The following is a 13,523-nucleotide window of genomic DNA, read 5'->3' as shown; positions in this document are numbered from 1 at the left end:
ATGGGATGCCAGTGCAGCAGGCGGCAGCTTTATCCGCTAGGCCACAGAGCAGGCCCCCGTATAGTTTCTTTCTTTTTTAACTTTTATTTAATTAATATAAATTTCAAAAGTACAACTTTTGAATTATAGCAGCTTTTCAGCCCATAACCTCCCTCCCACCCGCAACCATCCCATCTCCTACTCCCTCTCCTATCCCATTCTTCATAAAGATTCATTTTCAATTATCTTTATATACAGAAGATCAACTTGGTATATACTAATCAAAGATTTCAACAGTTTGCACCCACATAGACACACAAAGTATAAAGTACTGTTTGAGTAGTAGTTTTACCGTTAATTGGCATAGTTTCATACTACGTAATTTCCACCAACTTTTCAAAGACTTTTCATATATCCAAACTTGAACTTGTAATCTCTGTTCCCCTTCAAAATCCGTTGTTCTCTCCATTTCTCTATTTTATCAAAAAGGTATCCAAACCAGAAGACTTCAAAATCTTTCTTCTTCCTCATTTCAACATCCAACCAATCATGTCTTGTCTAGTAGGCTTCCTGAATGTCTCTCGTCCAGCTATCTCTTTCTCGGAGTCACTACATTCCACTATCCAGTCTAAACTAATTGGCTTTCTCCTCTGCAATATATTTCCCAACTTCACTACCAGAGTGATTTTTGCAAAATGCTCTTAAGACCATGTCCTTCAGGTCCCCATGACATAGTTACCATCTAGTCAAGTTCCCTGACAAGGTTTACAAGCTGCTTGTCTTCATCAGACTCTCCGAGCTGCTCCTTCTGACCTGAATGACTACTCGCTTTTTCTCTGCTTTACAAAGCCATTTGCTATTCACTCTTCAGGTCTCAGTTTATGCCTTACTTTCTGGGGGATTCCTTCTTAACCTACTCCTCATCCCCACCCCCCGTGGCTAAAATAGAACCTGGTCTCAGTGAGTATTTAATACAATCTCTTCTATGCACAACTACTTATTTGTTTATACTACTGTCACATAACATTTACAGTCTACATGATGTTCTATATGGCTCTGAGCATGCAGCAAGGCTCAGAGACTAGTTTCTAAAAATGAAACTAAATAAACCCTAGAGAAGGCAGCCTTCAAACCACTTCCTTTCCTTTCCTATTTCTGTCTTTCCACTTATTTTGTCATTTATCCCTGCCTCCTCTGCCAACTCTGCCCATATGTTTATTTGTTCTCCACACTGCTTTGTATAGTTAAGACATCATTCTGGTTCTAAGCTGAGTAAAAATTTTAAATCAGAAAACATGAAATAGGGGCCAGCATTGTGGTGCAGTGGGTTAAGCATCCCATATGAGTACCAGTTTGAGTCCCAGCTGCTCCGTTTCCAATCCAGCTCCCTGTCAATCTGCCTGGGAAAGCAGCAGATGACGGTTCAAGGACTTGGGCCACTGTCACCCCGTGGGAAACCCAGATGAAGCACGTAGCTCCTGACTTCGGCCTGACCCATCCCAGGCTGTTGTGGTCATTTGGGAAGTGAATCGGCAGATGGAAGATCTCGTTGTCTCTCTCTCCCTCAGTAACTCTACCTTTCAAATAAACAAATAAATCTTTAAATTAAAAACATTTTTTTAAACAAAGTATGAGTAAAATGACTTACTTCTACTAAAATGCAGCTAACTGAAATGCTGACATAACTCCTAGATCCAATATTTATTCATGGATTACAACCTACATCTACAACCTTGTAAGGGAGTATGTTCAAGTGATGTCTAACATCCTAAGAAGTCAATTTAAGGGCCTCGGTTTTGTAAAAAAGATTTATTTTATTTGTTTGAAAGGCAGTGTGATAGAGAGAGATCTTCCATCTGCTGGTTCACTCTGCAAATGGCTGCAATGGCTAGGGCTGGGCCATGCTGTAGCCAGGAGCCCAGAACTCCATCTAGGCCTCACATGGGTGTCAGGGTAAGGGCTTCACTTTAACTTTTACATGTACAATCTTCAGCTTACGGTCTTCCTTCTAAAAACAAGATAGATTTTAAATATTCATGAAGTGGTCTGTATTAACTTTCTAGTCAATTTCATGTTTTCAGAGAATTTTTACTAAAAATGTAAAAAGTTTGTTCATAAGTTAAAGTGCTGAATGGAAGTTTATAATTGAAATAGTCAAAGTTTTTCTTTTTTTTAAGATTTATTTTATTTATTTGAAATTCAGAAGTTACAGAGAGAGGTAAGAGACAGAGAGAGAGGACTTCTATCCACTGGTTCACTCTCCAAATGCTTGTAACAACTGGGGCTAGGCCAGCTGAAGGCAGGAGCCAGGAACTTCTTCCAGGTCTCCTATGTGAGTGCAGTGGCCCAAGAACTTGGGCCATCCTCTGTTGCTTTCCCAGGTGTTTTATCAGGGAGCTGCATAGGAAGTGGGGCAGCTGTGACTCAACCTGGCACCCATATGGGATGCCTGCAGTGCTGGCCAGGGCTTTAACCTGCTGAGCCACAGCGCCATTCCCAATGGAAGATTCTTTCTTCCATTTCTCCCTCCCTCCCTCCTTCCTTCCTTCCTTCCTTCCTTCCTTCCTTCCTTCCTTCCTTCCTTCCTTCCTTCTCTCTCTCTCTTTGAAGAAGCTTGGAAGAGTTTTTCTAAGGTGAAACTATATTTTCCAAATATTACTGACTTTGTTGTGTTTGCTTTATGCAAACAGGAAAAAGATCAAATGATTCCTAAAACAGTAAGGGGCAGGCATTTGGTCTAGCAGTTAAGATACTGGTTGAAATGCCCACATCTCAAACTGGAGTGCTTGGGTGAGATGTCCGACTCCACTTCCTGCTAACGAGGACCCAGGGAGACAGCAGTGATGGCTCCAGAAGAAACTGAGTTCCTGCCATCCATGTGGGAGACACAGATTGAGTTCCCAGCTCCTGACTTTGGCCCAGGTCAGCCTTGGTTATTGCTGGCATTTGAGGAGTGAGTCAGCAGGTAGGAGAGCTCTCTTTCTTTCCATCTGCCTCTCAAGTAAATAAAAATAAATACATAAATACTCCAGCTTTCTGGGAAGATAATCCTATAGATTTTACGGATTTTCTCCCTTTAGAAAGTACTCTAAATAAAAATTTTACATGCACGCATATTAAAGTTCAGTAAATATAAAAATAAGTTTTTAAAAAGTAGAAGGCAGAGTCATCAACAAGCAAATTAGAATCTTATTCTTTGAGTTAAAAGATACTTTTTTAAAAAAAAAGATTTATTTATTTATTTGAAAGTCAGAGTTACACAGACAGAGAAGGAGAGGCAGAGAGAGAGAGGTCTTCCATCTGCTGGTTCACCCCCCAATTGACCACAGTGGCCAGAGCTGTGCCGATCTGAAGCCAGGAGCTTCTTCAGGGTCTCCCACGTGGCTGCAGGGGCCCAAGGACTTGGGCCATCTTCTACTGCTTTCCCAGGCCATAGCAGAGAGCTGGATTGGAAGTAGGGGCAGCTGGGACTCGAATCAGCACCCATATGGGATGCCGGCACTGAAGGCCACAGCTTTACCCACTACGCCACAGCGCCATCCAAGGATAAATATTCAATTTTTCTCCCACTGTGGCAAACCAAAATAAGAATGAAAAATTAAGCAGTATGCCCAAAAGAATTCATCTCCACAATCCTAGAAAGTTTAAGTGCTTCAGCTTTCATTTATAACACATAGAAAGGTTTTATTTTAAAATTAATTTTTGTTTTTATTATACTTTTGGTTTTCATGTCTCCTAAAACTTGGCTTTTGCAAATTTTAATCCAGGGAGAATCTAAAAGAAATAATGTAGTCTTGAGGCTCCAGCAACAGAAAGGTCAAATCTGTCCATAGATTTCTTCATACAAAACTCATCAGCTAATATCAGTTTCTGGTTAAGAATAAAATACATTATTTGTAAAAGAACTACTTCAAGGCCGGCGCCGTGGCTCAACAGGCTAATCCTCCGCCTTGCGGCATGGCACACCGGGTTCTAGTCCTGGTCGGGGCACCGATCCTGTCCCGGTTGCCCCTCTTCCAGGCCAGCTCTCTGCTGTGGCCAGGGAGTGCAGTGGAGGATGGCCTAAGTACTTGGGCCCTGCACCCCATGGGAGACCAGGAGAAGCACCTGGCTCCTGCCATCGGAACAGTGCGGTGCGCCGGCCGCAGCGTGCTACCGCAGCGGCCATTGGAGGGTGAACCAACGGCAAAAGGAAGACCTTTCTCTCTGTCTCTCTCTCACTGTCCACTCTGCCTGTCAAAAAAAAAAAAAAAAAAAAAAAAAGAACTATTTCATTCTAAATACCACTTTGTTGTATATTACTATAAATTATTAGCAAGACAAAAATCTGGTTCAAGAAGGGCTGATATATGTTCCCCATCTTTAAGAAGTTTACTACTATGTTGTGAAAAAGTCCAAACCACCTAACAGATTTGGGCTCTGTTTTAGGCACTTTAATCTGATTGGATTTACACACTCAATATAGAAGGAAGAAAAATTTATGACTGCTTTGAAAAATAATGGCTTGCACATTTCTCAAAAGAATAAAATCTGTAGCTTTTCAAATGAGTTCTTGCTAACATATGCTAATTGCAACTATCTCTTCAACAAAAACCACAAGATTTCTACTTTGGTTCTTTTTTAATTTGTCCTCATTTCAGACATTTGTAGCTGTCACATCAATGTGTACAAGACAGCAATAAAGATTCACAATCCTATAAGTCCCCCAAAAGGGAAGTAAAGAAACTGTCAACTCATTCTATTAAAGTAAACATGTTATGACAATGTTTCCAGGAGCTTTCCTAACGCTGAATTTAAGCCTTGAGATGGAGAGCACTTACAAAATATACAAAAATGAAAGAATCCCTAGGGGTTAATCTTTTATTACAGTATCTAATTATCATTATATAGAGAATTAAAATTGAATCTTTTAACCATATTTGGTTTTGCTTTCAAACAAGGCTAAGCAACAGGTAAGTTACTCATTTTATAAAATAGTTTTCTGGGACTATCTTAAGAAAAAGTTTTAAACAAAGTAAGAGGTTTGCAAACGAAGGAGAGCACTACAAATACAAATAATATTGAAACTGAATAATAAAAGACCAAAAAAACTAATCAAAAAATTGGCAAAGAAGATATGCAAATGGCCAGTTAGCTCATGAGAAGATGTTCAGTATAATGAGTCTTGAGAAAAATGCAAATCAAAACCCCAGTGAAAAAGCACTTCACATCCAATGTCATAGCTGTAACGGAAAACATGGACGAGCGTTGCTAAGGACATGGAGAAACTAGAACATTGTGGGAATGTAAAATGATGCAGCTGCTCTGGAAAACAGTCTGACAGTTCCATAAAAGAGTCGTTAACATATAACCCAATAATTCCACTCCTTGACATGTATCCAAAAGAAACAAAAATGTCCACATGGAAAATTATACATGAATGTTCACAGCAGCAATATTCATAAAATCCAAAACTATAAACAATCTAAATATTTAGTGACTGATGAATGGATAAATAAAATGTGGTCTATCAGTAAAATGGAATAGCATTTGGCAATAAAAAGGAATGAAGTACTAAAACATGCCACAACATGGATGAACCCGGGTAATATTTTGCTAAGAGAGAGGAGCCAGTCACAAAAGACAAAAATTCGATGACTCTATATGAAATGTCCAGAATAATCAAATTATGGAGACAGAACATAATTAAGTTACTTAAGAGTTTGGGAGTTTGGGATTCGAAAAGCCGGGGGGGGTGGGGGGGGTGGGGTAACTGATAATATGTATAGGATTTCTTTTCTGCAATGACTAAAATATTATAAAATTGAATGAGGTAATGGCTGCACAACTCTGTGAATAAACTAAAAACCACTGCATGTGAATTATAGGTCAATAAAACTTTAAAAAAGTAAAGTAAAAATAACTGTAATAGAGACATAAAACTCTACATAAAACTTCCTCAATGTATTTGCATCTTTTATATAGTTGGGGAAAAACAGTACAGTATATGTGCTTCTTAAATCCTAATCACTGGGGGCCAGCGCTGTGGTATAGTAGGCTGAGCCTCCGCCTGCGGCCGGCATCCATATGGGTGAAGGTTTGTGTCCTGGCTGCTCCACTTCCAATCCAGTGTTCTGCTGTAGCCTGGGAAAGCAGTAGAAAAATGGCCCAAGTCCTTGGGCCCCTGCAGTCGCTTGGGAGACTGGGAGGAAGCTCCTGGCTCCTGATCAGCCCAGCTCTGGCCCTTGCGGCCATCTGGGGAGTGACCCAGCAGATGGAAGACCTCTCTCTCTGTCTGAAACTCTACCTCTCAAATAAATAAATAAAATCTTAAAAAAAAAATTCCTAACCACCCATGGGTATATAATGTAATCAATATGTGATATGAAATGTAATTAAAGTCAAGCAGTATTGGGAAAGTCACATGGTAGAATCAATTCCCAGGAGTAGAGCGTCTGAGGGCTGCAATGACTGCGTTCTCTACTTGTTCACCTTCTCCAAAATTCCCTTTCTTTTTTTTAAATGTCTTTTTTTTTTTAGATTTATTTTATTTATTTGAAAGACAGAATTACAGAGAGAGGTAGAGACAGAGAGAGGTCTTCCATCCGCTGGTTCACTCCCCAGATGGCTGCAATGGCCGGACCTGCGCCTATCCGAAGCCAGGAGCCAGGAGCTTCTTCCGGGTCTCCCATGTGGGTGCAGGGGCCCGAAGACTTGGGCCATCTTCTACTGCTGTCCCAGGCCATAGCAGAGAGCTGGATCGGAAGTGGAGCAGCTGGGACTAGAACGGACGCCCATATGGGATGCTGGCATTTCAGGCCAGAGAATTAACCCACAGTGCTACAGCGCCGGCCCCACAAAATTCACTTTCAATCTGGCAACTTTATTAACTGATCTTAATTTCTGATAAAGGACTGTTTTAGAGGCTAAACCGGAACAACAGTTTGAAGTGTTTGGTGTTTTAAGTAAACACATATGGAATTTAAGTACACACCCCTCACATATGAAGGCCATCTTTACGTTACACATACTAGTTCGCATCTTTTTTCAGTTGAGGAAGTGTTATTGGCCTTCAAACTGAACTTTTCAGAAATCTAACTGTTCAGAAAGCATTTAAAAGTGAACAGAGTTAAATAAAATTAGCTCAGACTGTGATGTTCAGCTCAAATGAAGCCAAACCGAGGTTTTGTTGCATCCCTCTTGACCTTTCCCTACTGTATCTTGCTTGAGGATTTCACTGAGCAAGGGCTAGAAGCTTGGCCTCCAGACTGGTTTTATAACTGATTTCCTCAGGAGAAGCTCTAATCACTTGTAGCTTGCACTTCCATAGGAATAATGGAGTATGTAGCCTCTATCACTGGGCTAACAGACACAAAATTTAGTTGGGGCAGGGGGACCAAACCTACCTTGAGATTTAAGGTAAATAACCATGTATCAATAGAAGAGGCATAGTGACTAGCTGTCATTATTATTTCACTGTTTACTACTTTCATTTTCTCTCATAAATCAAAGGCAGATGGGAGTTGACAATTCTTCAGTTGTGCAATGTTAAGTAAAAGTAAATGAAAACAGACTAAACAAGTCAGTTTAAAAAACCCAAGAAAGACTCCTCATTCCACAATTTATCTCCTTAAACTTTTCACCTCTACTCTTGTCATTTATTTCCATCTGAACTTTAGACCTCAGCAATTCACTCAAAGTAACTTCTTGCCCTGCCAACAGCGTCTACCCCAAACTGTGCCCTATCTTCAGACTGCTGACTTCATGGTTGCCAGGAGTTTTTTAAACTGGAGGCCTTAGAGGTGGGGCCCAAGTTGTTTTGGTCCATTCATAATCATTCGGGACAACCTGTTCTAATGGGTGTTCCTTGTACTTATTGGGGGAAGATGCCTTCTTGCTTATTAAAGTAATCATTTTATAACTCTGCTGCGTATTCTAGTTCATTCATACTACAGTTTTTGTACAATACTGAGCTTACATGGTTTAAGTTTGGGGCACTACTGCTGCTACCAACCACGGCGCGCCCCGTGCTCACATTAGTTTGTATTTGTTGACAAAAGCTGCTCTCCCAAAGTTATATAACGTTTGTTCTCCATCCAACTCCCTCCAACTCCCAGGAAAATTATTTCATCTCCAACTCGGTAAACTGTCAAGACACGACTTTGCACACACATGCATCAACGCCGGCCACGAACCAAACCGGGGCAACTGAAAAGTGCAAAAGGCACTGGTGGGGGTAGTGCGGGGACGGTGCTGGCTGCTTCCTTGGTGCCGGCGCCGCGGCAGAAACAAGGGGTACGGTGAGGATGGCATGCATGTCGGTGGCGGAAGCACTGCTCTGTTCTCCCGGGAACAGGAAGCTGGACGAGCACACTACAAACACCCCGAGGCGTCCCCTTCCCTCCCGTCTTTCACGAGCCGACGTGCAACGATCTATGTGTTTGGGGACTTAGAGGAGCGTGAGGGGATGGAGGAATAGTGGAGGAGCTGCGGGCTCGCCTGGGCAGAAGGGACGCGCAAAGGCGGCCAGTGCACTGCACAGCCCTGAGGGCTACCAAAGCAAGATCGGCGCCCTTCCCGGGCTAGTACCCCCACAAGACGGGGCCGGCGCAGTTGTCAGCCCTCGTCAGTGCGGGCCGCTCCCGGATTCCCAGGAACCGTTCCTCCCCGCCCCAGGCGCGGCCTGCGCCGGCTGGACATTCCCGCCCGGGTCCGGGCACTCACCCCCGCGATCTCCTCGGCGGAACATTCCAGCAAACTGCGGTCGATGGCCTGCACCTCGGGCTCCAGCTCCGACGCCATCTTCTCTCCTCCTCCTCCTTCTCCTCCTCCCCCCCAGCGCTACCGCCGCCCTGAGGGCCGCAGCCTAGCCTCAGCCCCTTCAGCCGCGACTGCCACCTCTGCCTCAAGCGGTCAGACCCGGAGCCGTCCAGGCGGCCGCAGGTGGAGCAGGAGACAGCGAAGGGTGACGAGAACCAGACAGGTGGGACGGCGGCCTCCGGCGCTGCCTTCCGGGCTCAGCGCCCAGGAGTCAAGTCACTGCCTCGTCCCTGACCCTGGAAAGGACACAGAAAATCCCAGGCCTGGCACCCGCGCTGGCCACCGCCGCGTCCCGCACCGGGAAGGGGGCAATAACACCCAGGAGGGAAAGCAGAGCACTCTGGGTACTGTAGTCGCCCCACACGGCCAGGAGGGTGGTGGCACATACAGGGCACTCCGCCAGGGCACTATGGGAGTTGTAGTCCATCTGCCGAAGGGAGCCTGGGTGAGTGGCAGACGAGGGAGCGGGGCTTTTCTGCGCGATTAGAATCATGGGAAGTGACTAGCGAAAAGATGCGCCCTCCAGAGAGGCAGAAGGGTAAGATCTTGTGGGAACTGTAGTCTGAGGCACAGAGTCTCGTGTGTTCGTTGGTGGATCTGCAGCTCCGAGAACACTGCGTGGCATGTGGTCGCTTTCAAATACATGTCAAAGTCTGGCCTACGGCGGGCTCTCAAACGTTTATCACATAAATGAATGAATTAGTTTTGTTCCTGTAGTTATATGGCTCTGTCATCCATCATCCCTTCATCCCTTATGCTAGTACCTCAGGTGAAAATTACCCTGGTGTTTGAACGTTTTCAGACTTGTTTTAAAGTTTTCAATGAATTCAGTTATGGCCACGTATTAGAATTTATTGCAAATCTAGATAAAGGAGCCTGTCAAGCGAATTCCAAGTTTTGCTCTTAGGAAGGCCATTTTATTTATTTATTTATTTATTTATTGACAGGCAGAGTGGACAGTGAGAGAGAGAGAGACAGAGAGGAAGGTCTTCCTTTGCCGTTGGTTCACCCTTCAATGGCCTCTGTGGCCTGCGCGCTGCGGCTGGCGCACCGCGCTGATCTGAAGCCAGGAGCCAGGTGCTTCTCCTGGTCTCCCATGGGGTGCAGGGCCCAAGCACTTGGGCCATCCTCCACTGCACTCCCGGGCCACAGCAGAGAGCTGGCCTGGAAGGGGGGCAACCGGGACAGAATCCGGCGCCCTGACTGGGACTAGAACCCTGTGTGCTGGCGCCGCAAGGCGGAGGATTAGCCTGTTGAGCCACGGCGCCGGCCTAGGAAGGCCATTTTATAAGAGTAGATAATAATTGTTAGATTTGATACAAAAGAAAATTATGTTTGGTTAAAGGTAGGCTTGATTGACAGTTGGGTGACTGGGCGTTCAGCCTCTTCAGAGTTTATCAGAAAAGTACTTACACATTTTATCAGGTATGCTAATTTATTCTCAGAAGTAGGGTGAGCATTACATCCAGGAAAAAAAAAAAAAAGTCCCAGACCAAGTTTGGTACATGTTGTGGTTGTTGTTGCTGTTTTTAAAGACTTATTTATTTATTTATTTATTTTTGTTTATTTGAAAGAGAGAGTTACAGAGAGAGCAGAGAAAGAGAGAGGTTTTCCCTCTGTTGGTTCACTCCCCAACTGGCTGCAATGGCCAGGGCTGTGCCGATCTGAAGCCAGGAGCCAGGAGCTTCTTCTAGGTGTCCCATGTGGGTGCAAGGGCCCAAGCATTTGGGGCGTCTTCTACTCCTTTCCCAGAGATGCATTAGCATGGAACTGGGTGAGAAATGGAGCAGCTGTGACTCAAACCAGCACCCATATGGGATGCTGGCACTGCAGATGGCTTTACCCGCGCTATGCCACAGCACTGGCCCCTGCTGCACTCTTTAATTTGAGTTAACTTGGAGGAAAGCTGAGATTGTCACATCTAGAAGCTAAGAGTATTTTGTGAGGGAATGTCCTAGCATGGAATTTAAGCCATTAAAATAGATTGTAAAATTTTCACTTTTAGCATTATTATTTTCTTCTTCCCATTGCTTTTGTGTTGGTATTAATGTTCTTTTTCTACATTTTTAATAGGGTTTCAAGTTACTAACCTTTCTCTTTTTTCCAGTATGTTCACCTAAGGCAGTGGTTTGCAAACTTAAGCATGCATTAGAACTTGATAAAATATGGTTTTCTAGGGGCCAGCACTGTGGCACAGTGGGCTAAAGCCCCAGCCTGAAGTGCCGGCATCCCCTAAGTGCCGGTTCTTAGTCCTGGCTGCTCCACTTCTTCTTCTTCTTCTTCTTCTTCTTCTTCTTCTTCTTCTTCTTCTTCTTCTTCTTCTTCTTCTTCTTCTTCTTCTTCTTCTTCCTCTTCCTCTTCCTCTTCCTCTTCCTCTTCCTCTTCCTCTTCTTCTTCTTCTTCTTCTTCTTCTTTTGACAGGCAGAGTGGACAATGAGAGAGACAGAGAGAAAGGTCTCCCTTTTCCGTTGGTTCACCCCCCCCCCAAGTGGCCGCTGCGGTTGGCACACTGCAGCTGCCTCACCGTGCTGATCTGAAGCCAGGAGCCAGGTACTTCTCCTGGTCTCTCATGCGGGTGCACGGCCCAAGGACTTGGGCCATCCTCCACTGCACTCCCGGGCCATTGCTCCACTTCTGATCCAGCTCTCTGTCATGGCCTGGGAAAGCAGAATATGGCCCAAGTCCTTGGGCCCCTGCATCCACGTGGGAGACCCAGAAGAAACTCCTGACTCCGGACTTCGGATCTGCTCAGCTCCAGCTGTTGTAGCCATTTGGGGAGTGAACCAGGGGATGGAAGACCTCTCTCTCTGTCTCTAGCTCTCTCTGTAACTCTGTCTTTCAAATAAATAAAAAATAAATCTTTAAAAAAATATGGTTTTCTGGATCCCAAGTGGTAGACAAAGATGGAATTCCTGGCTCTTGACTTTAACCTGGCCCAGACATAGTTGTGGCTATTTGGGGATTGAACCACTGGATGGAAGATACCTGTCTTCTTTCTCTCCCTCTCTGTCACTCTGCCTTTGAAATAAATAATTCCAAAATATCATGCGTACTGTAAAAAAGGCATAGCTCATGGAACCAAGTGTATAAAGCTACAGTAGTTGAATATCAATCTTTAAAGATTGGCAGTATTAAGTACTGGACACAGCTGTGTCTCCCTGTGAGGCTAACACCTGCCCAAGATCTGTCTGCTTTATAGTTGATTATTTTATCCCTTGATATCTTACAGGATTTGAACCTGCAGCTGGGTGCGTGAAGACTTTTCTTCAGGTGCTTGCATTTGGATTTGGAGGTTAAGAGGCTCTCAGGATTCTCACTGCTCATGGTGTGCTCTTTACTTTCCCCACTGAAAAAAAGTATTGAGGATGGAGGATCAAGAAGTTCTGGATCACGCACCAGAAAGAGAAGCTTCTGTTCCTTCAGCCAGACATTCTGCTGCAGCCAGTTTGCCCTCTGCTAGTCCCTCACAGACACAAAGCTCAGCTTCCCTCTGCTCCAGTCTCTCTTCTCTGGCTTTGAAGGCTCATTTTGGCTCCTGTAACGGGATCTTCCTTCGGTTCTGCTCACTCACTACAGGGCTGGAATCCTGCAACTTTCCTGGCTCTCCTCATCCTCGCCTCTTAAGATTTATTCTTTACTCTTCCACAGCCAAGTCTGCTATCTAAGGATTCTGCTGAATTTCTTCAAAAGGAGGTCAGTGATAATCCCTCAAATTTAATATCCTTGTAATAAACATCATTTGCCAGGTTTTGCCTTCTCTGATCTTCCCAGCTAGTTCTTTCTGGTGGAAAGCTATAAACTAAGGCGTCAGTACATGCAATTCATACATCAAACAGCCCAGTGACTACTTACCTGACTTCTCATTGTAGGACACAGGGTTCATTTGTTCAGGAGACATGTAATAAATAAGGTGTACCAGCCAAGGTTTTTGAAAAAGTGAATCATAGTTTAATATTCTAGCAACTCGGAAGTCTCCAAGATGTTTTGCCTGCCATCAGGAAAGCACTGTTTGGTTTCATAACCCTGTGCAGCAGTGTGACCACCATCACTCACTCCACCTATGACATTCTTTCAGGGTAGACCAGATGACTCAGAGTCAACTGAACTGGCATACTAAGAACAAATTCTTCATCTCAGTTGTGTCTTTCCTTGGTTCCCTTTGTAATTACTCTAGGCAGGCCTCCTGCTTCACAATATTCCATTAAATGTAGAGTGTCATGTTGGGTTGGCCAATAATTTAATTGTAATAATGGGTGGCATTCAGATGTTTCAGTTCCCAAAACAAATTCACTTCAGGGACAGGCATATGCTTTTCAGGTTTTGTCATGGGGCCACAGTCAAGTGCTTTACAAACTAATATCTAGGGGAGATGACTGAATCTGTTGGGTACCCACAATCCCTGTCCTTTCTGTTCCCATTGGCGGCCAGAATGCTCCTCCCTGGGCTCATTTGATTGTTCTCTGGGCATAGCACACGGTCTGTTTGATATAGATTTCTTTAGTGTTTGATGACATTTGCTTGATATACTACGACATACAGTCAAGTAATTCTTCAAAGCTATTATTTCTTCAAATATTACCTTTCAATCTGTTCCCTCCTTCCACAGCTGCTGTGTTTGTGCTTTCCAGTCTTCATGACTATTAGTTTGTCATTTTTCTATGCTTTTAACTGAACTTCATTCTAGTTATAGCTTCTAATCTATATGTTCTCTCTTCAGGTGTGTCTAATCTGATATTGAATTATAT

At 44.0% G+C, this 13,523-nt stretch overlaps 1 protein-coding gene and 1 pseudogene across 4 annotated transcripts in view; both read right to left on the bottom strand.

Annotated features, from left to right (window-relative positions):
- The window catches only part of UBR2 (ubiquitin protein ligase E3 component n-recognin 2), a 122,799-nt gene extending 113,692 nt beyond the window's left edge, over positions 1-9,107 (bottom strand). For 2 of the 4 annotated variants that reach the window (XM_062186129.1, XM_062186130.1), the window contains exon 1: positions 8,683-9,106. In XM_062186129.1, coding sequence (XP_062042113.1) covers positions 8,683-8,760 — 78 coding nt within the window. In that variant the 5' untranslated portion in view covers positions 8,761-9,106. Of the gene's footprint in view, positions 1-8,682 lie in introns of all 4 variants that reach the window. The other 2 variants (XM_062186131.1, XM_062186128.1) reach the window with 2 other exon arrangements.
- A 3,028-nt stretch (positions 9,108-12,135) lies between these two features.
- On the bottom strand, positions 12,136-13,105 carry LOC133756523 (serine/threonine-protein kinase Nek2-like; annotated as a pseudogene).
- Between the last annotated feature and the right edge of the window lie 418 nt (positions 13,106-13,523).

Source organism: Lepus europaeus, chromosome 3 (assembly GCF_033115175.1).
Source record: "Lepus europaeus isolate LE1 chromosome 3, mLepTim1.pri, whole genome shotgun sequence".
Taxonomy (NCBI): Eukaryota; Metazoa; Chordata; class Mammalia; order Lagomorpha; family Leporidae; genus Lepus; species Lepus europaeus.
Note: the sequence above shows the minus strand (reverse complement) of the source record. Positions and strands in the feature narration are given on the sequence as shown.